Raw genomic sequence first — 25,478 nt, forward strand, 5'->3', positions numbered from 1 at the left:
AAAGGCCCCAAGCTATGGGGTGGGGGGGTGGGAGCTGGTCAGGAAGCCCAAGTCAAGGTCACACCACTGGTCAGCAGGGAGAACACCTCTATTAAGGGTCCCGAACACACGTGCGCCTGGGGACGCAGGGTGGCCTAGGTGAAGAGGCGGACAGTGCCGTCGGCCCCGGAGGAGAAGACCCACGGCTGGGTGGGGTGGAAGGCCACGTCCAGAACGCCCAGGTCTCGGGTCAGCGTGTGCCCCCGCAGCACCTTCACAGGCACCAGCAGTGGGTTCTGCAGCAGATCACTGTGGGGGAGGGGAGAGGGACTCGGGTCAGGGAAGCGCAGCCCCCAGGCCGGGGGGGGGGGTTTGGGGGGGGGGGGGGGCAGGTCCAGCACTCACTTGTACACCATCCCATGGCAGACGATGATGCTCCCGTCGTCGGAGCCAGATGCGAAGAGCGGGTACCGGGCATGGAAGGCCACAGCCCTCAGGGCCTTCTTGTGGTGCCTGCAGGGCGGGGGCTGGGTGAGGGCAAGCTAGGGCAGGGGAGGGACAGGCCAGCACCCACATCCGCATAGGCGCCTCACCTCAGTACCCTGTACGGCTCGCTGGAAAGGTCCAGGTCGAACCACACCAGCTTGCTGTCATAGCTGCCACAGATGACGTTGTCCCCTGGGAGCAGATGGGGTCGTGAGGACCTGCGGGGTGCACGCTCCCCCCCAACACCCCCCCCCCCAACAACGCCCTCACCTGCGGGGTGCACCGCCAGGCTGGACACCCATTTGCAGTTCGGTCTCAGCTTCTTGGTGAGCTCCTGGCGCAGCAGGTGGTAAAGGCGGACGCCACGCTGGGAAGCCACCAGCAGGAAGGGGCGGACAGGGTGGAAGGCCACCCGCTGCACCTGTCCGTGGCTGCGGCGGAAGGGGCTCTGGCTGCGGCGCCGGCTCAGCTGATGGATCAGCACCTGTGTGTGGCCGGCGGCGGCCAGCACCACGGCCATGTAGTCCCCACGCCCGTGCCACGTCACCTGCGTCACTGGCTGCAGGAAGCGACACTGGCTGAGCTGGGTCCCCCGGCCACCACCGCTTCCCCACCCCCCACCCCCCCCCCCCGCCCTGCCCATCCTGACCCTGCAGCCCCCACACCTTGCCGTGGGAGACGCGCAGCCGCAGGCCCCTCTGGCGCTCCTCCTCCGAGGCCTCCAGCCAGCTGGCAGGCTGCACGGCGGGCTCCTGGGGCGGGACGAAGGTGCTCAGCAGCTGGTCCGTGCCGCCCACCACTAGCCGGTCCCCCAGGGCCGGATTCAGTAGCAACACCGAGTCCTCTCTGCAGGCCAGAGTGACACACAGCCCCTGAGGCTCGGGCCCGTGCCCGCCGCCCCCCCCCCCCCCCGGCGCCCCCCGGGGCTTCGCACTTACACTGCCACGGCCACCAGGCAGAGGGTAGGGTGAGGGTTCCAGGCGATGCTCCTCACCACGCCCCCCACGGGCACGGTCCTCATGCAGCGGGCGGTAGCCACCTCCCAGAGCCGCACGGAGCCATCGTCGGAGCCTGGACGCAGCAAACAAGGCCTTCGCCACCTGGTCCTCCCACCCCGGCCCCCCAAGCTGGGAGTGCCCCCACCTCAGGCTCACCTGAAGCCAGCCACTGGCCCTCCGGGGATACGCTAAGGCAGCGGACAAGGTCGCTGTGGCCCCTGTAGACCTACAGAGGAGGAGGAGTAAGGAGACGGACGCACCCACGCACGCACTCCCCCACCCGCCCGACAGCCTACCAGGGCCTGGCACGTGGGGAAAGGCTGCAGGTCCCGCGGCCTCGGCAGTTTAGGGATGAGGTCTTCTGGGTCCACGTTCACCTGGATAGGAGAGCGAACAGTCACCCCATCCCCACGTCCTGTGCCCCTGCCCGGGCGCACCTTCCCCCCCCCCCCCCCCCCCCCCCCGCCCACATACCCTCATCTTGCGCTGCCGTGGGCACAGGTAGAGGTCAAGGCAGCGCTCGAACCGTTCCTGGATGAAGCGGCCGTACGCGGGTACAGCCCGCAGGCTCGGGAACCTGTATGGCAGGAAGTTGAGCCTCCTCTCGCCCGGCTCCTGCTGCTCCCACGCCAGACGCTGCGGAGACAGGGGTGAGCTGGGAGCTCGGGGCCAGGGACGGGGCCCGGTGCCCCCCACCCCCACCCCCCGTGGCGCGAGGCCCACCTCGTCTTCACTGAGCAGGTACTCTGGAGGCGGGTTGTAGGACTCCGCGTGGCCGGGTAGGGCCAGCTTCGGAGCGGGCACGTGCATCTTGTGCCGGCCCAGCACGGCGTCGGGGTCTTCCTGCGCCCACAGGTCATAGAAGCTGGGCGTGGGGTCCTGGGGCCGGCGAGGCTGGATCCAGCCCATCTTGATGGCGTGCACCATGCGAGACACCTGCAAGGGCAGACCGGGTCGGCTCGGGGCACGGGGGGCGTAGGGGCGCACAGCCCCGGATGCAGCGCTGGACCCACCTTCTCCTTCTCCACCAGGGACGGGATGAAGCTGCGCTTGTCAGCGGGACGGTTGGTCACTGGGTGGACCATCAGGTCCCCGCTGAAGAAGTCCACGGCAGGCTGGAGGAACAGACACAGATGTGTGGGCCGGGGCCCTGCAGCCGCCCCGGACACCCAGGGCGAGCTGCCGCCACCTACCTCATACGGGTCGAAGCTCACGTCCCCAAACTGGCCGCTCTGCAGCCGCCGCACCAGGGCCACCTGCTCGTCCGTCAGCCGCACATCGTGACCCGTCGTCCGGTCCTGCACCGTGCGCCTGGGGAGCCACCTGTCAGAGCCAAGCTCCGGGCCCCCCTGCCCTGACCCCACAGGCCCTGCCCCGAGCCTGCTCACCAGTAATCCGGGTCGTCCATTTTGTCCAGGAACTGGTCCAGCTCGTCACGGGTACGCAGGGGCTTGTAGATGCGCCTGCCGTCCAGGTCATAGCCCACGTGGGGGAAGCCCCCGTACCACTCCAGGGGCACATTGCCCACCGTGTTCCGGATGTCCTGGGGGCAGCAGGCCAGCGCGTCGGCACCGGGCACCCACCGTGCCCACCCCTCCCTTCAAGCTCCCCGAGTCTCAGGCAAGGGTGGGTCCCTAAGGAGGCCGGGGGGACAGTCCCCAGGCGCCCTGACACAGGCCCTCTCCCTGGGGTGTGACGTGGCACGGCGGCCAGTGCTGTCCCCCACCGCCCCCCTGACTGGCCCTCAGAGGCGCCGGAGCTGTACCTTCACATTTTCCACTGAAGTGGTGCCAACCCCAGAGCCTCCCCCCTGGATTCCTTGGCCAGGACTCTGGGCAGCCACAGACAAGGGTGACCTCATCGCCCATGGGCTCCCTCCCCTGGTGGGGGCCTTAGGCAAAAACGGGTAGCCACGGGCAGGGACTCAGGGAAGACCCCACAACCCACTCCAAGGGGAGGGAGAAACCACTGCCTTCTGCCCTGCAGACATTCAGGGACCCCCCCCCCTGCAACCCTCCCCGGTGCTGCCCGCCGCCCCCCCCCCCCCCCATCCCAGAGCAGCCACATTCCTGGACACACATTCCTGGTCGAGGCCCCTGCCAGCCACCACCCTCCCTCCGCCCAGCACGGAGACTGCTGCCCAGGCGGCCGCTTCCTGAACAGTGGCCACAGGGGGAGGGGCCCAGATGAGACTGAGCACAGCAGGGAGCCCAAAGGCCCCTTGCAAGGGGCACAGGACCCCCCCCCCCCCCCGCCCCGGGCTCTCCCCATCTGCACCTGCCCAGCCCAGCCCTGCCGACTTGTGTACTCCCCTCCCAGCAAGCCCATCTTCCAGGCACACCCCCGTGCCCCTGTCCTCCTCTGCACAGGAGGGGGGGGCTCCCACTCTACACAGGCCCAATTCCAGTCCATGCGGCCATCCCTGTATTGAACACACCCCGGAGCATGCAAAACGGCAATGGCGGGGTGGGGGTGGGGGTGGGGGTGGGGGTGTTCCCAGAGCAGGGATACAGGCAGGAGCTGGGAAAGAGGAGGGTCCCGGGCAGAGAGTAGAGCTGACGCCACAATGTGTGCCACTGGGTGACCCCACACACGACTCCACCCCTCAGGGCTCCTCTGTACCCCCTCCCCACTCTGCCTGGCACAAAAGGCTCAAGCGTACACAGGAGGGAGAGACAAACAGGGTGTGGCCAGGCACCAGGGCCAGGGCATCTGAGTTAACTTGATCGTGCCAGGGGAGAAGACCAGCCTGGGTCATGGGTCCCACTTGTGACCCACTCCTGCCCACCTCCCCACCCCCCCCCCCCCACCCCCGGCTGAGGGAGAGGGAGGGAGCTGCAGGGCCCTGGTACCACCCATCAGGGGATTCCCGCTTCCCCGCGTCCCCAGAGGAAGCGAGATGCTCCAGGCTTCTTCAGCGTGGCGCGAGAAGGCAGAGGGACGAGGGCCCCTGCTCCGTGCGGCCTCCGGGGGCTGGGAGGCGGGGAGGAGGGCGGGCCGGCGCGGGGGAGGGGCCGCCGCCACTATAAAGGCCCGGCCCGCGGCCCAGCTCCAGCCCGGGACGCACACGTGCGCGCGGCGCCGCAGCCGCCACCGCGGGCCACCGAGACCCGCGCCTCCCCGGCCCCCCGGGCGGCCGCGCGGCTGGCGGCATGCGCTGCGCAAGGCGGAGCTGACGGCGCGCCCGCCGGCCCCATGTCCTTCGCCATGCTGCGCTCGGCGCCGCCCGGCCGCTACCTGTACCCCGAGGTGAGCCCGCTGTCGGAGGACGAGGACCGTGGCAGCGAGAGCTCGGGCTCCGACGAGAAGCCCTGCCGCGTGCACGCGGCGCGCTGCGGCCTCCAGGGCACCCGGAGGCGGGCCGGGGGCAGGCGGGCGGGGGGCGGCGCCCCGGGGCCCGGGGGGCGGCCGGGCCGCGAGCCCCGGCAGCGGCACACGGCGAACGCGCGCGAGCGGGACCGCACCAACAGCGTGAACACGGCCTTCACGGCTCTGCGCACGCTCATCCCCACGGAGCCGGCCGACCGCAAGCTCTCCAAGATCGAGACGCTGCGCCTGGCCTCCAGCTACATCTCGCACCTGGGCAACGTGCTGCTGGTGGGCGAGGCCTGCGGCGACGGGCAGCCGTGCCACTCGGGGCCTGCCTTCTTCCACGCTGCGCGCCCCGGCAGCCCCCCGCCGCCGCCCCCACCACCCCCCACCCGCGACGGCGAGAACGCCCAGCCCAAACAGATCTGTACCTTCTGCCTCAGCAACCAGAGAAAGTTGGTGAGTGTCGCCCACCGGGCATCCGTGGGAAGAGAGGCGAGGAGGATGTGGTGGCCCCTGCTTCTGTAGGACCCTACCTACTACCCACACCTGTTGGGCAGAGAGTGGGGCCAGAGGCAGGCAGAGCGCCCCCCCCCCCTCCATCCCCACCCACCCCCGGCCACACCTGTGACCTACTGTGCCCCAGGGCCCCGGGGAGGGAGGAGCACAGCAAGGGCCCAGCTGGAGCAGGCAGGGCTGGACCTTCTTGGGCCTTCCCCGCCCCCCCCCCCAGGGCCACAGGTTCCCACGGGGACCGAAGAGGGCCACCCAGGGTCAGGTGGGGGGATGGGGGGGAAGCGGCAGTCTACGAAGCAGGGAGGCCACTAAAACTGGAAGAGGCTGGGACCAGAGCAGAGTTCAAGCGACTCTGGCCACCCACCCTGTCCCCGAAGGAAGGGGACATCACCCCCCTAATCCGTTGGCCCTGCCACAGCCCCTGGCGCCGGCCTAAGGCTTATCGGGCACCTGCTGCCTCTCCTCCGGCCCTGGCCCACGCCCCTGGGGCTGCCCACTCAGACCTCCCTGTGGCTGTGGGGTCTGCAGACAGGCTGGGGGAGAGGGGCACGTTGCGGGAGCGCTGGCCGGCTGTGATTTACAGCTGCTGCTGCTGCGCTCGGTGGCACCGGAAAAGCAGGGTGAGCAGGGAGAAAACGCGGCGCGGCTTTTCCCGATCCCCATTTCCTCTCCAGACGGCACGCGTGAGCTCCTGGGGCCTGAACATCTGGGAAACTTAATTTTACAGTTTCGGCTGTGCAGCACCGTGCTCTCTTCCCCAAAGTGCACGGGGACGCCGGGGTGAGCGCGGAAGGGGGTGCAGCACCCGCCACCCGAGACAGCACCCAGCGGGGAAGCCCGGGCGCGGGCTGGCACTGGGTCTCCACCCGGGCCCTGACACCACCCCCTCCCCTCTGCAGAGCAAGGACCGAGACAGAAAGACTACAATTCGGAGTTAGAGGCGACGCCGCTGGGCTCTCCACAGAGAGCCCCCCCGTGGACCCGACTCAGGCACAGGCCTCCTGTGAGGGCGCCTCAGGCTCCTCTGGGGCCAATGGACGGACAAGCGGCGGCAGGACTCTGCACTGGCCCAGCTGGCCCAGGTCCACCGGAACCTTCTGTGCTGGCTTCCTACCTGGGTTTTCTTCTGGTCACTACGTGCTGGTATTTTGTGTCTTTGATATGATAATATAAAGTCTGGAAACTTTGTATAATTAAAAACAAAACAATATCGTCCAACCGTGGAAGCACTGTTTTCTGGAAGGTTCAGAATCCAGCCTGAGCCCAGCCCAAGACCACACTCCCAGCTCTCAGGGCGGTCTCTTCATGCCCCATCCTCCCTGGGCCCAGAGGCACCAGCTCCCAGGGAAGGCGTCCACCTTCCAGGGGCTGGGCCGTCCCTCCCAGGCCTGAGCACAGCGAGGTACCTCCTCCCGGCCTGGTGGCTGAAGGAGACGGGTGGGGGAGAGCAAGGCTAGGAAAGGAGAGAGGGAGCCCACTGCCCCACGGCAAGGGACCAAGCAGTCCGGCCTCCACTCCCAGGGCCTGCCTGGTGCCCACACCTCCCCTGCAGGGGTGAGGAATCCAGGGCCGGCAGCACAACCATGCCAAGCCTTGGAGCCTCACCCTTTGCCACGGAGACCCAAAAAGTGGACACTCAGCCAAGAGGCTGAGTGAGGGGCACTGCCGTTGGAGCGGGTCTCCGAGCCCCGGCGGGCCTAAGGGTGCGGGCCAGATGGCACCCATCTGCAGGCACCCCGGGGTGCCCACCCCTGCGGGGGCTGCCCTGGCTCCCCCAGCCCTACACCCAGCCACTTGCAGCGCTGCTCACACGGAAAGGAACCCTGGCCGCCCACCACCCTGCTCCGCCGAGCTCCTCCAAAGGCCCCACCTGCCTGTGAGGAGGGCGATTTCAGGCCCCCTCCCCGAGCTGTGCACAGCTGGCTGACCATTAAAATCCTGCAGGTGACAATTACGGTTTAGTGGCTCCAGCTCTGCTGGCACAGCACAGAAGAAAGGCAGGGGGCGGCCTTCCACGAGCCACCTCCCCCACGCTGGCCAGGCGGGCCAGCAGCCTGACTTCCGGCCAGACGGGGTAGGGAATGGCCGAGGGCGCCAGGTGTCGGCCCTGGGCCCTCCCAGCCCTCAGCACAGGCTCAGGGGCCCCCACTGACACACTCCCCCGGGCCCCGGGGAGAGGCCAGGTGCTAAGGCCCACGTGGGCACCCCAACAGGGCAGGCCCAGAGCTGGCCCCCTCCTCTGCACAGAGGGGCTCCGGGGACCTGCAAAGCAGGAAGTGGTGGAGTAATTCTGGAGGAAATTCTCAAAGCCAGAGCCATTAAGGGCTAGAGGGGAGCTCTGTCCAACGTGATAGAAATATAACAGGATAAAAAGTCACCACGGCAGGTTCCACTCGGAGAGAAACCCAACCCCAAATTTCCTTTCCTTAATCCTGCAGGAGCCTACAGCTGGCCAGAGGAAGGAGGGAGAGGGCAAGCCGGGTCACTGCAGAAGCCCCCACCCCACCCGCCTGCCTGGGGAGCCAGGACCCAGGCCGGAGACACGGGGGTCCAGATGGGGGGCTGAGAGAGGCATCCCCTCTCCTCCCAGGCGGGACCTGGGGGAGGTGTCCAGGGAGGCAGGTGCACCCCAGGATCTTTGTGCTCACCCCCCTGCTTCACCGGGCACCGGGTGCGGTTCTGTGGGGGTGGGGGGAGGGGGCATGGCCCACCTGCCCCTCCCCTGCTAGAATCACATCTCCACACCCGAGCCTGGATGGGGGCCGCAGACCCCCCTCATGAAGCCCCCCAAGATGACGAGTACCCGAGCGGGCGCCCACCTTGCGACCACAGCGCAGTGCCGCACCCACACACGAGGCCGAGAGCACAAACGGAGGGGACCCCGAGCCCCAGAGCTGACGGGGTGTCAGGAGGACCCTGCGGGGGGTCTTCCGAATCCGGAAAACGGGTGGGAGAAGACAGAAGGATGGTCCCCAGAGACCCAGCCCGTCAGGGCCCAGGGCGCACAGGCCCAGCTCTCCACGGCAGGCCCTGTGACTCCAACAGTGGCTGCAGCTTGGCCGACTCGGGCCTGGGCAGTGGGCCCGGCGCTCCCCGAGCTGCACCGGTAGCAGCGGCGGCGGCGGCGAGGGCCTGGCCCGCCAGCCAACAGGAGAGAGCGGAGGGGCGGGGGAGGAGCGCTCCGTCACCCTTCACTGCTCCAGAAATTCAAACCAGACGGGGGGGGCGGGTGGCGGGGGTGGCGGGCCAGCCAGGGCCCGAGCCCAGCAGCCCCACCGGAGTCCGCTCAGCTACTACGGCGGCTGGGCTGGGGCGGCAGGTGCTCTGTGCCCGCTGCAGGCCCTGCCTCCCTCCCAGAAGGCCAGCCTCGTCGTCGTCCACTGAGAGGGACAAAGACCCCGGGTTCCCTGCGTGCGCGCCCCAGAGACAGCTGGAAAGGAGGGGCCGAGCCCGCGCCCTGGGCCAGCAGCCGCCTCTGTGGGCCAAGCTGGGCTGGAAACACTCTGATCGGCCCCGGCTGTCAGCTCCCTGTCCCCGGCCGGGGGAATGAGCTGCTGGCGGCACCACATGATTCATCACCAGGCCTCAGCCCGCAGGCCAGCCGGCCCCCACCCTGCTCAGCACCTGTGGGCTGCCAGGAAGCACATGTGACCCCGCGGGGGCAAGCACCTACCAACCCCTCCAGGTCAGGCACCGAGCTCGGAGTACAGGCTGAGGACACAGACACCCCCGTGCTCTCCTGGGGGGGGGGGGGGAGCCTCTGTGCCCCAAGCACAAAAGCCTGTGGGATGAGGCCAGCGGGGGACCCCACCCCCCAGACTGCACCGGACACAAGCGGCAAGCAACAACTGGCTGATGTGTCGGCTGGGATTTTTCCGCTCTCGAGGAGCCCCTCCCCTCCCCCTCCCCAAAGTGGCTGCAGCTGTCAGGACCGCAGATTGGAACTGCAGGTAGGGCGCTGGCCGGCTGCCCACCTCCCTCCCGTGTCTGTCTGCGAGAGAGGAAGCCGGCCCACCTCTGGAATCCTTCACTCTCTCCTCGTTCTGCCTCTCCCACCTGTCCCCTGGGAGCGTGGGGTCAGCCGCCCTCGCTCAGGCTCTCTCTTTTCCCTTGCCCCTCTCCGATTACAATGCCGGCAGTGTTCGCTCCGCTCCCCCTGCACGAAGCTCCCGCCTGTCTCTGAGCACCACTCAGCCTTCCTGAGCCTCGGCCTCTCCTCGCTCCTCCATGGTGTTTAATCTCTGTCAGAGCACCGGGCAGAGGAGGCCGGGCTGTGTGCCCCAGGCTCACCTGCTGCCTCGGAACCCATCGAAGGTTCCAGCAGGATGAGTCCTGGTTCACGAGCCAAAGGGAAGAAAGCCAGGTCCTACTTGGCCTCTTCCCGCCCCAAAGGCCAAAGCCAGGTGAGGAGACCCCAGCAGGGAGCTCGGAGCCACCTTCCCAAACCTCCTCCATCAGACCGCCACTCACATTTGCTAACCCAGGTAGCAGGGCGCCTCCGCAGAAGCCGACCCCAGACACCATCACCCCCATCTGCCCGTCCCTCTCGAAAGTGCTGCCGGCCAGGCCCGCCCGAGCCATCACGTGCTAGCACAGAGGCCTCCGGCCCACTGCCTGGCCCCCACGGGGTCCACGCGATGGGCAGAGGGTGCCGAAGCTGCCCCAGCTCCCAGGTCCTGGGCTACCCCAGACCCCCACCCACCTGCCCCTCTCCTGGGGCTGATCAAGGTGCAGTGAGCAGTCCCACCTGGGGCCCTCGGACTCTTGACTACCTGCAGGCAAGCGCTCCCAGAAACCCCTCTGGAGTGCTGCGTGTGGGCCCAGGCTCGGGGCCCCCGGCTGAGTGGTGGAGACCCCGTTCCAAGACCCACTATTCAAAGAGCTGCTGCTGCTTCAGGATGGTCCCCAGAGCTCCACACCTACCCCCGTCCCATCTCCAGCGAGCTCCAGAATCTTACCCCGGAGGACTCACCTCAGCCCCAAGCACTGCCTGCACACAGCCAGCCCCTACCTGTGGCCCCTGTCCCCAGCCCCCTCTGCAGTCACTACCCCCCCCCACCACCACCTTTCCCTCCACAAGCCAGCAGCCACACCTCCAGCCCCAGGGCAAACCCTCAGGTCCCTCCAGGCACTCTCCCACCCACCTGCCCCGCTGGGTTCCTGCTGCCAAGGAAACTGGCTCCAAGTGGGCACGAGCAACAGGCCGGGGCCTCCACCACCCACGTGTCGTGGCTCTGAATCAGCCCCCCCTTCACCTGCCAGCGGCCACACGGGCCCCGCACTGAGAGACCCCGGGGCTATCCCTGGACACGTACCACATCCCTCTTAAGGGACAGCTACTTCAGCCACTGCGTGCTCCTCACTGCCCCCGCCCCCGCCCCCACCCCCGGGAGGGAATCCTCTCTCCTGAGGAAGGAGGCAGCACGGAGGAGGGGGGGAAGGGGGGGCAGCACTGGGGAGAGGAGGGCGTGCCTCCGACCGGGCACCGCAGGCCTGGCTCAGAGGCGGAGCCGGGCAGAGGCACCGAGGGGCACTCTGCGGTCACAGCCGTCACACCCAGTGCACCCTGTGGCCACCACCTGCAAGGCCGTGGGTCAGACCGGCGGGAAGGGACAGACCAGAGCCTGGCCGGCGGCCCCGCTTGCGGGCCGGCTGTGGGGGTGTCAGGCCGACACGAGCAGGCTGAGCGCCGGGCGCTCTCCACAAACAGCCCGAAACCTGAGCCGACAGGCTCCCGCTGCCAGCAGCGACGCAAGCGCTCGGAGCGCGCGGGCGGCCAGGATGGGCGGGGCGGCGGCCCCGGGAGGAGCGGGAGGCCGCCAGCGCTGGAGGCAGCTGCCGGTTCAGTAGCTGGGAGAAGCCATTAACGGCCGTTTGGCGAGAGAGCAGAGGGGATCGCGGGCTCTGGATGCAGACAGGCCTGGGCTCGTCCCCGCGGGATCCCAAGTTACTTGGAGGCCAGGGCGCCGCGGAGCCGGCCAGGGCTGCAGCCCGGCCCCCGCCCGCCGCGGAGGTCTCTCCGGGCACAGGAGGGTCCCACGGTGGACAGGAGGGGGTCAGGCCCTGGGGCTCAGGGACTGGGATGAGGTGGATGCCTCCCGGTCTCCCTGGCCAGAGTTCAACAGCCACCCCTCACTTCTCACCTCTTGCCGGCCTCAGTTTCTCCCAGCTGCTCGGAACAAAGAGGGGCCCCGATGCCGCGAAGGCCGCCGGCCCCCTCCCCCCACCCCGCCCCACCTCCCCCGGGTCCGGCGGCTGGATGAGATCACGTCTGTGAGGTGCGGTGCCGTGGGAGAGGAGTGAGGTGGACGTGTGGGGGTGGGGTGGACACAGCCCGCGGCTGCTCCGGGCTCCCCCCACTCCAGGCCCCCCGCCAGACCCAGCGGCACGTCCAGGGGACTTGGGCCCCAACGTGGCTTGGGATGTGAGTCTGGGGGACCGAGGAGGGCAAACGTACGGAAACAGGACTCAGACCATCCCACGAGGGTAGACTGCCACTCATCAGTGAGCATCTGGGGTGGGGGGCTCCCCAAAGCCGAGGCCAGCAGTCAGAGGGTCCAGAAGCCCCAGCACACACCAGCTCAGGTCTCAGATCCAGACCCAGGGGTGGGGCGGGGCGGGGCCCAGGGGAAGGGACTCCAGGTGTGGCCACCGCACAGCAGCATCCAAGAAGATTCTCTCTCCCAGGAGCACGAAACCCGTGAGGATGCCTCTGCCGCCGGCCAGAGCCCGAGTGGGGTCCACCCGGTGCCGACCACCTCTAAGCACGCTGCAGGGAGAAGGTGTAGCTCTGACACCAGGAACGTGCCCGGACGGCGGCCCCCGAGCCCTATGCTCTGCGCCGGGTCTGTTCAGGTGCCCGACGGGACCCCTCGCCGCCTGGCCCCCAGGCCTGTTCCCTGAAGCCCACCCCGCTTTGCCAGGATGGCAGAGACACCCACAAAGCCAGCACGGAAGGACCCGGAGCACCCCAGGCACACGTGCTGCTCAGGGAAGCGTCCGCCGGGCCTGGCGCGGCTCCTGAAGGCTGGGCTCTGCCGCCCCCTCGAGCCGCAGGCCGGCTGTGCTGGCAGAGCTCAGGAAGGCGGGCATCGGGCCCCCTCCTGTCACTCACACATATGGGATAGTCATCGCCAGAGGAAGCGGCCCCCGCAGGCCGGGCCGGGAGGAGCGCCTCCCTGTGGGCAGGCCGAGGCCCCTCCCCCGCCTCTGCACTCCATTTACAACCATCATCGATTTCTCAAAATACCAAATATAAAAAAGTAGCCGACAGGATGTGGCTGCCGACAGCCAGAGCCCCTGGGAGGGGGGAGACAGGCAGGGAGCCGCACTGCGCTGGCCCCCCCTCACCGTGTGCGCCCGCTGCTCCGGCCAGGAAACCAATTTATTTTGTTTTGTCTCTGTTCTCTAAACGCACAGAGGCCAGATCGGGCGGGCAGCCAAGGCTCCTGCAGCCGCTGCCAAGAGAGCGTGAGGGTGGGGGTGGAGGCCGAACAGGGGAGGGGGCGCGTGCCTCCCCAGGCCCCGGGACAGCCCCTGACAGGCAGCTCTGGAGGGCCGCTGTCCCTGCAAGCCATGCGCCAAAGCCATCCCCCTGCAGCTCCAAAGAGGCACACACCTGGGCGCCCACCGGGGCCCTGGGAGGCGCGGGGCCACAGCCCTGCCGGTGACTGGGACACACGTGGGAGGGGACAGGCAGGAGGAGATGGCCACCTCCGGGCTCAGAGCTCCTCAGCCTCCAGCCCTCCCACGTCAGGCAGGTCCAGGGAGCTGAGCCTCTGGCCCACACACCGGGGCCTCCGGACGCCAGACTGGGCACCACTTGCCCACCGCCACGCTTGTCCCTTCAGACGACAAACGTGAAGGAGCGACCGGATTCACTGGAGCCACATCAGGCCACTCCTCGAGGACACCGAGGAGAGCGGGGGCGGAACACCCAAAGGCCACCCACCTCCTGCCCTCAGCACCCAGACCCGTCACCCCCCGAGGCCCAGCACAGGCCAGCTGGTGCGACAGAAGCCACCCTTGCCCCAACCCTCTCCGTGCCCACCGAGAGCACAAGCACAGCCTCCGCAGAGCGCACGGGGGACCCCAGCATCAGGGGCCGCCCCACAGACACACCTGGGGGTCCACCGCATCACATCCACCCTTCCTCCTTTCCTAGTGATCCCACACACACTCACCCTCCTGCAGACAGGTGTCCTGACCCCAAAATCGCTCTCCCAAACCACGAGTGGGGCCCCTCACTGTGGCCTGACTCCTCTGTACCCAGCACAGCACAGCCCCCCTGGGGAGGAGGCAAGCCCAGCCCGCACCTCCTCATCAGAGCTGTCTTCCGCGTACTCTTCGAAGCCCTTCGCGCTCGCCACCTCTGTCCTTGGGGAAGGGATGCCAGCCTGTAGAGAGAAGGGACAATTGTTATGTCAGGATGTGATGCCCTCTGACCTCGGACAGAGCCCAGGCCTGAAGTCCCTTGGCCCCTCCTTGGGACTGGAGGCTCGGGAACAAACCATCCCTCTTGCTGATGCTGAGGCTGAGGTTCCCGCCGCCCCCAATCTCTAGGCAGTTCCAACCTGGCCCTGGGCCTCAAGACAAGATCAGGGTCACCCCAGGTCTAAGCAGGCCTCACGGGCCTCACCTGGGGTCCTGTCAAGGGCCAGCCCCGTCACTACATTCAAGTTCCTCCAAGGAAGGACCCCAGGGAAGGGCTGACACCTGGTGCCAGACCGGAAAAGGAACAGTCAGCAACAAAGCCACCAGCTGAGGGCCTGGCCACCCCCGCACCAGTTAACGAAAAAACCGGCTGCAGGGCTCCTGGCCCGACAGCCCCTACCCGGGCCTGCCAGGTTCAGGAGAGCCCAGGGTCCAGGGGCAAGGTGGGAGAGGCCACTCGGGGGCAGCAAGTGAGGGCAGGGCAGGGGGGTTACCCACACCCAGGCCAGCCGCTCTGGAGGCAGGCCTGTGGCACCTGCTGCTGGTGGTCACGAGGCCACAGCCGGCTCACTCCTAGGGCAAGACCCTTCTCCCAAGGCGGCCTCCGGTCTGCAGCAGCTGAGAGAGAGGCGCCCCCTAACCTGCAGAACGCTGCGGGGGACACAGCCCTCTGGCACCCACCCCACCCACGTGTCCACGGCCCCAGGCTGACCCCGGTCCACCAGGTCAGTGAGTGGGCGCCACTGAACGTTCACACCCTAACCTGGAAAACAGATCCTTCCCTCACGGGGTGGGGGGATCGGGTGTACCGGAACCAGGACTGATGGGGAAAACAGCCCTACCTCTCACTCCTGGGCGCAGTAAAGTACTCTGGAGCAGGAGCCCCCGAGCGCGGCACCCCCGCCAGAGCCCCGCTCCCCCTGACCGGGCAAGAGCCAAGGGCCTGCGAGGCGGCTCTTCCTCTCGCCTGTTTTTTCCCTCAGTATAAGGAGGGTGGGAGACTAAGTTTTTCTCCAGGCCAGGAACAAGGCGGGATTCGGTTTCCATGTCTCCCCCACCCCGCTCCCCATGCTGCACGCGCTGTGGGAGCCGTGCCCGCTAAAAGTGGGTCAGCGCCGCCTGATGGGTGCGGGCCGTGGGTGGGGGGCAGGGAGGGCCCAGAGCTCTCCTCCCATCCTTGCCCAAAGGGAGCTCCACCTGCAGCAGCGGCCCGGGGGCACACCTGCCCCAGGCTCAGGGCCGGGCACCAGGCCTCCTCAGCAAGTGCCCCCAATGCCAGGCCACGGCCAGCAGGTCCACGGTGGCGGCCCCGGCCAGGCTCCACGGCCGCCCACAGCACCAGGCCTGCTGATGCTCTCCAGCAGCACTGAACCCTGCAGAGCCCTACATCGCCTGCGCCTCAGGCCATGGTCATGGGGTCCCCTTGTCCTCCAGCGCACCCCACATCGTCCTGTGCTGGGTGTGGCCAGCGCCCCGGGCAAGCGTGCAGGCACAGGGAGCCAGAGACAGGCCGGTCCCCGGCAAGGAGGGGGCGCAGGGAGCCAGAGACAGGCCGGACCCGGCAAGGAGGGGCACCCCAGCAGCGGGCAGCAAGTTCCCACACAAAAGAGCTGGACCCCCAGCCCTCCTTGGTCTCTCTCCAGAAGTGGTGCTGCAGGCAGCACGGTGGCCACCAGGGGGCAGCAGAGGCGCGGGCGCAGCCCAGCTCCAGGATCCAGGGGCGGCTCCGGGAGCGACCCCTTCACAGCCTGGAGACCCTTTGCTGGGCATTCAGGAAAAGGAAAATTTTAAAAGACAACTTAAAAGGAACGTGAAACACGAAAGGACGCGAACCCAAGAACGGGGGCCCCACCACCCTTGCCTCCTGTCTCTCACTCGGCGCAGCCCTGACTGCCAGCGTCGGAGACCCCTGGTCCTCAGGCACAGAATCCAGGAGGTCGGGGTCTGCCCAGACCCACACCGTCTGCAGGACACGAGCACCCACCTCAAGACAGGCTCAGCCCTGCGTGGCACTGCCCCCTCAATGTGCCCACATTGGACACACTGGTGGAGACAGAGAGAGGCAGCCTTCTGTCGACGAGCGCCCCCCCGACCAGGGCACAGCAGGAGCGAAGGGCAGACCCGTGTACAGTGGCGCGAGGAACTGTGGGGCATCAGCAAAGAGGCCAGCAGCAGGCAGGCAGTCCGGGGGCCAGTGTCCAGGCAGGGCCAGAGGCACGCAAGGGCACGCCGAGCACTAGGGAGAGGGAGGCCGTGTCGACAGCTGGGCAGCAGGCCGGGACCACCTCGGAGCAGAACAAGCGGCGGGCACCCCTGGGTGAAGGGCCACGGGGCAGACAGCACTGGGAGCCCGGGTCAGGCCGTGTCCCCGAATCCTGGGCGGCCTCTGGACCTGGTCCTCAGGGGAACTCGCTCCTGCTTCTCTACCCACCCCCAAGACTGTAACACACCGTGAAGACCGAGGCAGGGGCCCCGAAGGGGTTCTGGCAGCCCAAATGGCATCTCATTGCAGCTGCAACAGACCCAGCCCGGCCACACCCCACTGCCACCGCCAAGCACGCAGGTGACAACACAGGCTCCCCGACCTCCCGACGCGGGCTGCGCTGGCTCAGACTAGGTCAGCCAAGCTGAAACTTTGCTCCCTGCACGGCCCTCCCTGCGGGGTCCCGGGCAGGACTGCTCACAAGAGGGTGCTGTCAAGAGACTCAGAAGAAAGGAAACAGCAGCCACCACACCCTGAAGGTCCACAGGAGGTGTGCCAGGCTCGGGAGTGTCCCTGAAACCTCGGAGCAGGGGTCACATCCAGAGCGCTACTGGTAACACATGTTCTCAGCGACCCAGGGGAGGAGCAAAGACCCCGTGCACAAAGGAGCCTCCAAGAACCTGATCCGCAGACCCTCCGGACTGGCCCTCGCTGCTGTGGAGCCTCCTCAGGGCCCAGCTCAGGGAAGGGCCAGGGTCGAAGAGCTCCGTGCACACGCCCGTCTGCGCACATGCCAGTCTGACCAGGAGCACGGACTGACGCCAAGGAGGTACACATGTTAGAGAACATGCACCACCAGGGCCCGCCAAGGCCAGAGAGAACGTGAGATAAGAACACCCCTCATTTCTCAGAGAAAAAGGAGGGAGACTCGGGGCCAGGGTCATGTCCCGGAGCAGGACCCAGCCCAGCACAAGGCGATGGTTGCCCTTGCCTGGCCAACATCAGGACACCAGAGACCGCTGACCACGCAGGGCGACCCGCTTCCCCATTTACAACAGAAAAACTGAGTGGGACTCGAAGCCACCGCTGCACGTGGCCGCAGGGGAGGAGGCCAAGGACCTGCCGGCACCTAGACCTGATTCACACGAGACCCTCGGGCCGAGGCCACGGCCAACACGGCCACGAGGTAAGGGTCCGAGAGGGATGGCGGGGGTGGACGCTGTAGCTGTTCCAAACCATAGCTGTAAATCTTTGACTTTCCTCCCACCAAGGGGCAGTCTACGTGCCCCCTCCCCAAATCTGAGTGGGCTTGTGGCCGGCTCACCTGTCCGAGGAGAGCAGCCCCGACTGACAATGCATGAGTTCTGGATCCACACCATGAAGCTCCTGCACATCTGCCCCATATAACAGACAGCCTGTCTTCAGAGCCCCGACGGTGGGGACGTCCCAGACGGGCAGGCAGACTTGCCCAGTGAGTGCCCATCATGCAGGTTGCCCCAGCCTGGACACGAGTGGAGAGGCCCCAGATTTCTTCCTCAGGACCCTCATCTGAGCCCCCCAAACGAGGGGTGTGATGACTGATGGTCCTGCTAGACAGAACATACCAGAACCCTGGAGGGACACGGCTGAGGGAGGCTGTGGGACCCCCCCAATCCCACTGACGATGTCACCCGGACACGACAGCTCCTCACCCTGCCTGAACTCTGATCCCCAGAAATGAGAGTGCCACAGAATGTGTCATGCCTGGAGGTGGCAGGGCAGGTGGAGGAACCACTGCCTCCCCTCCCCCACGGGGCCGCATCCTCGCTCCTATGGTAGGCGCTCCATTAACTAGCTGGTGACAGTCATCGGATGTGCCCCCAGCTGCCTCCCACAAGCCACAGCTCCACCGGTGCCAAGACCCAGGCGGGCCCCTTCTGCCCGCAGGTCTGCAGCACACAACAGGCAGAACTCTTCCTGAAATACCTACAGAACACTACTCACAGGCACGATCACTTGTATGGTCACATTCTTGAATGCGGTGAGCAGACTAATGAGCCAACAATGGGAACTTCTGAACAAAAGAAAACAAAGTAGGAAAACCCCACGTAAATAAGGACCCAAGTAAACACAACAAGGAGGAAAAATGGGTCCTAAACAAGCACAAAAGGGTAAGACGACTTTCAATACACAAATCCACTCAACACAAGTAGTCCAGAAGCAGCACGAAGACCTCACCTTTCCCAGGGGACCGCAGAGAGCTGCTGGGGAGGACGCCGGCAAGGGAGCACGCTCCTGCCTGCCAAGCAGGAAGCCAGGGATCCGGGAACAGGGAGGGCAGGGGTCGGCGTGCTGGGGATGGGGGGAGCCTGAGGAAGCTCCCCATGCCTGAGAGTGGACACAGGAGGGACGCAGGCAGGCGGCCGAGAGCCAGGGAGAAGCTGGGCGGGGGGGGGGTGGGGCAGAGGTGACACCCGGCACACAGGGAACACGCAGCACGGGGCCCCTCTACAGCCTCCTTCAGTGACGTGTGTGCCGAGGACTGTCCGGCTGGGGCAGGCTTGCAGACGCGCCGTGCACAGAGTGAGGGGCAGGGGCTGGGCCCCACCTCGGCCTTGAGCTGGAGCCCGTGGGGAGCAGAGGGCGGGGCTCGGGGAGGGGATGCAAGGCCCCCAACGCCAGGGGTCCGCGTGGCACTCCCTGACCCACGTGAAGGGGAACAGAAGTGGGGCCTGCAGAGCCTGACCTTCGAGAAATAGGACAGTGATGGAAACTGTGTCTTGGGGGGCACACAGCCGGAACCATGCTCCCAGAAACACAGGAAAAGATGCCTCGTTCCCAACTTAAGAAAAAAAATCACAGTGCAACACGAGGCCACTTTCCACGTATTAGAGTAAGAAAACACTGAGGTTTCACCACGCACGGTCTCAGCGGGATGGGAAACAGGTGCCTCGGGGGGTGTGGCGAGTTCAAATAGCACACTTTCCTTCCGCTAAAAACGCATCGGCCTTTGCCCCAGAGATGCTTCCCGGAACGTATCCGAAAACCTGCTTGCACGTGCAAGCAAATGAGGGAAGCATCGCAAGACCACCGGGACAGCACAAGGTCACAAGTGCCCACCCACCGGCGGCCCGTGCACGCTGCAGGCACCGCGCGCGAGGGTGGTCCTGAGACAGAGAGAAGAGCAGGCCAGAAGACGGCGGTTAGGAAGCCATCAGACACGACACCAACGGGCGCCTGGATGTGCGAAGAACACCCTGGAGAGACCCAGGGACCGGAAACAGTCCTCACCCTCGTGCAGGAGCAGAAGGCAGGGCAGGGCGGGAGGAACGACCCTCAGGAGCTCCCGAGCGAGCGCTCTGCTGTGTCCCTTCCATGCACGTCACATATTCCACGCAACCCTAACAAAGTAGTGGACACATCTGCACGGCCACCAAACCCCCAGGAGGAAGTGGAGGAGGAGCTCGCCGATGGTGGCACCCAGGGCAGCCAGACACCGAAGTGGGTGACCCTGAGCACCTGGGCCACGTAACCCCATCTCTCCCCATGGGAAAGGAAGGTGGACACTCAGGGCAGTCTCCAGAGAACATGCCTGTGACCACTTGGCCATCCACGATCACGTGTGGAGGGTCCCAGCAGGATGTGCGTGGCCTGCCCGGGATGGCCTGTGGCAGCCACACGTGGAACCCGTGGACGGACTTATGGGGCAGGGTCCCCGGACAATGACCTATCAGCCCCATACCTCCCAGAACCATTAGGCAAATACGGCAGCCCCCGCCTGCACAGGTACTCGGCAGCCTGCGTCACTTGATCGGTGTGTCTGGGCCAGGGGGCATCAGAGACAGTCGGAAAAGCCCAGAGGACCGTACCCACAATTAGCACCTATTTCCTGCTGGCCTCTGCCCCAGGATGTGTGTCCTTGATGTGACATCAGAACGCAGCCTGACAATGAGGCAGGATGCCCTTCAGACACGTGAAGCAGTGTGGCCACCTGCTTCCTTGGAAGTGGGGGGAGCCTGGAGACAGCTTGTGTACAGGAAGCGGAAGAAACGGCGACGGGAGCCAAGTCACAGACGGGAGCACGCAGCGGGCAGAGAAGTTACTGCAAAGCCTCACGGCACAGTGGCCGTCAGCACCTAGGAAGAACCAAGCCCCAGGGAGGAGGCACCGGAGCGGGAGGGAGAGCGGAAGAACATTGTGCTTGGTCGTACAAGCTGGAGTGGGTCCCTGGGAAAACGCCACTTCGACCTGGCAAGCAGCTCACCTACAGCCACTGTTTGCAAGACCACAGAGGCGGCCACGGCCAGAAGCCAGAGAACACTGGGGCTTCCTGTTAAAAAGCTGGGACACCCGGCAAAGACACGAGCAGAAGCTGGCGTCACTGCTGGCAGGGGCCCATAGAGCTGACAGTGGTAGGGACACCGATTCTAGAAGCTGCTCAACGGAAGTGGGTCTTGGGTTGATGGCCCGTGCGGGTGGCAGGAACACCTTGTCAAGACAGGTGGACATCTTGACAAAAGCCTCCATGGTGTGACAGGTAGCAGGCCCCTAGCTACAGCAGGTGAAACCCCGAGAGGACCTTGACCCAGCCACCATCATAGGGCTTCAGACGGTGGAGTGCAGGCCTGACCGGGGCTGTCATGGGGGCCACTCTGGATGCCCCATACGGCCACGTTCGGGCAGATAGGAACACACGGGAAGCGGTGATTGGCTGCTGGCTCAGTTTCTGGCCACGAGGCTACGTGCTGCAGACGGGGCTCAGACCATCCAAAGAGGGGGTGTGGGCAGAAAACGCGGAGGGGGAACCAGCTCAACCAGGTGGATGGGTGTGAAAGGCTTGAGGAACAGGTGGAAAAAAGGAGAGACAGAGAGATTTCCACTAAGCGAGAGAACACTCCCCCCACACCTCAATCCCCTCTCTCTGCCTCGAGGAGTTCAAACCTAAGCGTGACAACTGTGATTAGAACAGGAAGTGCTCCAATACAGGCCACCTGTACCCCTCAATGAAAGCATAAAAAAGCCAGAGATGTGAACACTGACTGGCACAGGGCAGGGCAGGACCCTGAGGTGGCCATCCAGGGTGTGTGTGGGACTCAGAACTGCTCATGGCTCGTGGGTCTCGTGTCCAGGACTGCCCACAAGAGACAGGGATGGCCTTATGGCCTGGGCGTGAGCAGGAAGGAGGGACACCTCCCAGGCAGGAGACGAGGAGGGTGAAGTCCTGAAGCCGCCCCTGCACGGCACACACTGGAGGGGCCCCGGTCCCGGCTTCAAGTGGGGGGCAGGCCAGGCTGCCGCAGAGCCAGCTCCCCCGGACGGAGGGCTGCGCCCCACCTTCTGACAAGGGAAGGCATCTGCTCTCTCCTGGGCTGTGGCCTCAGTCCCTGCTGGATGGCCCGGCAAGCAGACCGAGAAGGCGGCCCTGCAGGGAACACCCGGCCACATTGGCACAGAAACCTGAGAAGGACCCATGTGGACAAGCACGTGCCCAGCAGCTCAGAAGGGACGGAGCGTGGGCACACGCAGAATGCGCCCCTTCCATCAGACCCCCTGGACATCCTCTTGAGGTACCTGCACTGTTACCTCATTTAGAGAACTTAAAAAAAAATTTCCATTAAAGGGGCGCCCGGGCAGTTCAGTCATTTGAGTGTCTGACTTCATTTGCCTGACCTGACTTCAGGTCATCAACTCGCTTTCATGGGCTCGAGCCCCACGTCGGGCTCTGTGCTGACAGCTCAGAGCCCAGAGCCTGCTTCAGATTCTGTGTCTCCCTCTCTCTGCCCCCGCCAACCCCCGCTCACATTCTCTCTCAAAAATTAATAAAGGTTAAAAAAAAAAAAGAAAAAGAAAGAAATGTTTATTAAAAAAGTTACTTAATTTTTTTTAGGCAGGCTCCACACCCAACACAGGGCTTGAACTCAGGACCTAGATCAAGACTGTGTGCTCTCTATTGACTGAGTCAGCCAAGTGCCCCAAAAGTTATTTAACTTTTTTTTTTTTTAATTTTTTTTTTCAACGTTTATTTATTTTTGGGACAGAGAGAGACAGAGCATGAACAGGGGAGGGGCAGAGAGAGAGGGAGACACAGAATCGGAAACAGGCTCCAGGCTCTGAGCCATCAGCCCAGAGCCTGACGCGGGGCTCGAACTCCCGGACCGCGAGATCGTGACCCGGCTGAAGTCGGACGCTTAACCGACTGCGCCACCCAGGCGCCCCAGTTATTTAACTTTTAAAAATTACTTTTGAAATTCTGTTTATAAACAAAGACAAAAAACCCTTTGTAAAAAAAAAAAAAAAAAAAAAAAAAAAATGGGGGGACGCCCGGGTGGCTCCGTCGGTTAATCATCTGACTTCAGCTTAGTTGATGATCTCACGGTTGAGTTCGAGCCCTGCGTCAGGCTCTGTGCTGTAAGCACGGAGCCTAATTTGGATCCTCTTTCCTTCTCTCTCTGCCCCTCCCCAACTTGCATGCGCATGGGCTCCCTCTCTCTCTCTCTTTCCCTCCCTCCCTCAAGTAAAAATACACTTTAAAAAATTTTTTTTCAAAAAAAAAAAATTGGGGTACCTAGCTGGCTCTATCTGTAGAGCATGTGACTTGATCTCAGGGTCATGAGTTCAAGCCCCACGTTGGGTGTGTAACCTGCTTAAAAAATACGTTAATTAATTAAATTAAATAAATATGTCAGTGTGTGAACCCTTAATTTTAAAAGGAGGAGAAAAGACACGGGAAGGTGATGAAACTGTTAGCTGTGGTCACGAACCACAGCAAAGGCAGGGAATGAGAACTCCTGCTCTGTACCGAACAGTGCTGAGAAAACATTCAATTTTTGTCAAGAAAGTGTATCTTGTAATATTTTCAAATGTTTATATATCTTTGAGAGAGGACATGCACAATGCTCAAACAGGGGAGGGGCAGGGAGAGAGGGGACAGGGGATCTGGGGCAGGCTCCACGCTGTCAGCACAGAGCCCCAAACTGGGCTTGAACTCACGAACCATGAGATCATGACCCGAGCAAAAGTCAGATGCTTAACGGACGGAGCCACCCAGGCGCCCCTATTTTATAATTTTATAAAGTTAAAAAGAGGGAAAAATCGTTGGCCATCACCCTACAAACCATGGTCAGTACAGTAAACACATCTCTCCCTGCACACCAGCATTACAACTAAGGCTTGAGCGAGTGGAAGGTTGAAATGTGACTTTAAATCTTTTCTTCCCAGGAAACAGGACAAGCACGGCTTTTTGGTTTCTATTATGGGGGTGGACTTCTGTATGACTCAAAGTTGTAACTTCCAGAACACCAGACCCACTGGAAATATAGTTCTAAACTACTTTCTACAACATTCCAGGGGCGCCAGGGTGGCTGTCCGTTGAGTGTCTGACTCTTGATTTCGGCTCAGGTCCTGATCTCAGGGTCGTGAGTTCGAGCCCCACCTGGGGCTCAGTGCTGACAGCAGGGAGCCCACTTGTGATAGTCGCTCTCTCAAAATAAATAAATAAACTTTTAAAACCAGTAACTAAAACACTCCAAACAGCTAATGTTATATTTTAGTTTAAGCTTTTCTCTCATTTTTCTCGCTTGAGACAAGAGCTGAAGTACCCCTTCCCCATCACCACATGGGTGGGCACGATGCCGAAGCGTCAACCGGCAAGGCCCTCTGGGGCCAGGCTCGAGTGGAACGGCGCTCCTGTCGGGCCGGCTCCCTCATGTGTGTCCTGGGAGCTCCCCGCCAGACAGTCTCTTGCGCATGAATCCCCACCTCAGGCTTTGCCCCTGGGAAACCCAGGCTACGACTGAGTCTAGCAGAGAGGGCTGAGTCCTATGGAAAGGTGACGTCAGAATCATCTGAGGGGGAGGCCCAGGGAGGTGGACTTTTCGAGTTCCTGAGAACAGAGCGCATAACTGTGAAAAACAGCACCCGACTCAGAGCGCTCCAGCTCCAACCAGGAAGCTCGAAAACAGCAGTGAGGACGCTGAGAGCCCGAGGCCTGGGGGTCGCTTTCTTTCCTGGCCACCTTCATGCCAGAAGGGCCCACCAGGAGGCTCCTCACTCACCCACCTGCACTTGCTGCCCAGAGGTCTCCTCCATCCTGCTGTGGCTGTCATCACCGCTGGCCCCATCCTCTCCCTCGGCTGGGTCATCCTCACTGCTGTCGCTGCCGGAATCCTGCAGGCCTGAGAACACGCTCTCCTCGCTCTCAGACAGGCCAGAATCACTGCCATCCCGGAGGCTGGCAGCCGACGCGGAGACGAGGGCGGTCTGCAAGAAGCAGTGTTGGTGACAGCCAGGTGTCCAACCCACCCTCCGCCCACCAGGCGCCCTGCTTGCTGACCGCTGGCTCTGTGTGGCCAGCCTCCAAGGCCACAGCCCTCAGGCTTCTTCAGCAGAGCTCTGCTCATCAGACAGCATCTCATCCCTAACTCTGCAGGACACGGCATACAGTTCGTGACCTGGTCACTGCCTTTACCAGAAAAGGTTGAACAAACAGGAAATCGTACACCTTGAGGAAGCACTTAAGCACAGAGTCGCGGACTCGCTATTTCTTAACAGTTTGCAACTCCCTCACCTTCTTGGACACATAAAAGTTACCCCACGGAACGCGACCTAGTTACCACGGACACGACCCTGCTACAGCTCACCGCACCGTCTACCTCTGGCGTTTACTCAGGTGCACAGTGATGACAGCAAACAAATACCGCAAAGGCAAACAGCTCCTCGAAGTACGGACCAGGCGGTGGAAGCAACCAAGTCTGGTGCCCACAGCTACGTCCTGGTAGGGCAGGAGGGCACCCGACCAGGTGATGGGGGAGCCTGATGACACAGCTAAGTGGGGTCGGTTGAGAAAGGCTGACCTGTACATGCCTCCTAACACTTTCTACAACCCAGATGTAATGACATCACGCAACCGACCTGGGGTTAGCTGGACAGCAGGCGTGGCCGTGAGTCCACTTAAAATCATGTCCAATGCAGTAAACCCTGGGTTCCAGGCAGGCTCTTTCAATCCCGTCTCTTACCTTCAGAATACGCCTATCGCATTAAGCGCCGTGTAGATGTGTAGATATTTACACAACGGCAGGACGCATAATTCAAAGGGTCTGAGAGGCTGCTGCACAGATGCCACCTCTACTCCGCCTCCCACTCCAGCCACCCCCTGCGCAGGTGCTTGCTGCCCAAGGACGCTCGCCACGAGGCCACCTCCAGCAGGGGACAGACGGCCCCTTCTTTCTCGCATCCCCGGGCCCGCAGCGCGCCGGGCGGCCTCGCCGTGTGCCGAAGAGCCACCACGTGCGGCCACAGGCCCCGCCGCCCGACCCCGCCGCCCGACCCGCCGCCCGGCCCCGTCCCCGTCCCCGCTGTCACCTCCTCCGGCTCCAACTCCGGCTCGGGCTCCGACGGCCGCTTCCCAGGCCGCGTCCCAGTGGCCGCCGCACGCCCCGCGCCCCGAGCACCCGCCATGCTACCCGGCTCGTCCGGACCCGCGCCGCCACTTCCGGCAGCGCCGGCAGCGTGGGGACTGGGGGCGGGGCCTGCGGGGTCAGGGGGCGCGGCCGGTCCCGCCCCGCCCGGGCCGATTG

General features: G+C 64.3%; 2 protein-coding genes across 6 annotated transcripts; one reads left to right on the plus strand and one right to left on the minus strand.

Annotated features, from left to right (window-relative positions):
• Positions 1–70: 70 nt before the first annotated feature.
• BOP1 (BOP1 ribosomal biogenesis factor) lies at positions 71–25,420 on the minus strand. Of its 2 annotated transcripts, XM_047842505.1 has the most exons (16): positions 25,264–25,420; positions 23,962–24,162; positions 13,604–13,684; positions 2,852–3,006; positions 2,657–2,774; positions 2,477–2,578; positions 2,187–2,399; positions 1,938–2,099; positions 1,760–1,840; positions 1,620–1,689; positions 1,404–1,536; positions 1,131–1,311; positions 736–1,024; positions 573–657; positions 385–492; positions 71–288 (listed from the first exon to the last, which is right to left on the minus strand). In XM_047842505.1, exons 1-16 carry the CDS (start codon positions 25,357–25,359, stop codon positions 135–137), a joined length of 2,229 nt encoding a protein of 742 aa, XP_047698461.1. In that variant the 5' UTR covers positions 25,360–25,420; the 3' UTR covers positions 71–134. The 2 variants fall into 2 exon arrangements, with proteins under 2 accessions (XP_047698461.1, XP_047698460.1); XM_047842504.1 differs by having other exon boundaries at positions 2,477–2,774.
• Positions 3,002–6,506, plus strand: SCX (scleraxis bHLH transcription factor). 4 transcript variants are annotated; one of them, XR_007148612.1, is made up of 3 exons: positions 3,002–5,231; positions 5,963–6,068; positions 6,188–6,283. XR_007148612.1 is itself a non-coding variant. In XM_047842506.1 (3 exons), exons 1-3 carry the CDS (start codon positions 4,659–4,661, stop codon positions 6,459–6,461), a joined length of 900 nt encoding a protein of 299 aa, XP_047698462.1. In that variant the 5' UTR covers positions 3,002–4,658; the 3' UTR covers positions 6,462–6,506. The 4 variants fall into 4 exon arrangements, 3 of the variants coding, with proteins under 3 accessions (XP_047698462.1, XP_047698465.1, XP_047698464.1); XM_047842506.1 differs by having other exon boundaries at positions 6,016–6,068; positions 6,188–6,506; XM_047842509.1 differs by lacking the exon at positions 5,963–6,068 and having other exon boundaries at positions 6,188–6,372.
• Positions 25,421–25,478: the final 58 nt, after the last annotated feature.

Source organism: Prionailurus viverrinus, chromosome F2, assembly GCF_022837055.1.
Source record: "Prionailurus viverrinus isolate Anna chromosome F2, UM_Priviv_1.0, whole genome shotgun sequence".
In the NCBI taxonomy this organism is placed as follows: Eukaryota; Metazoa; Chordata; class Mammalia; order Carnivora; family Felidae; genus Prionailurus; species Prionailurus viverrinus.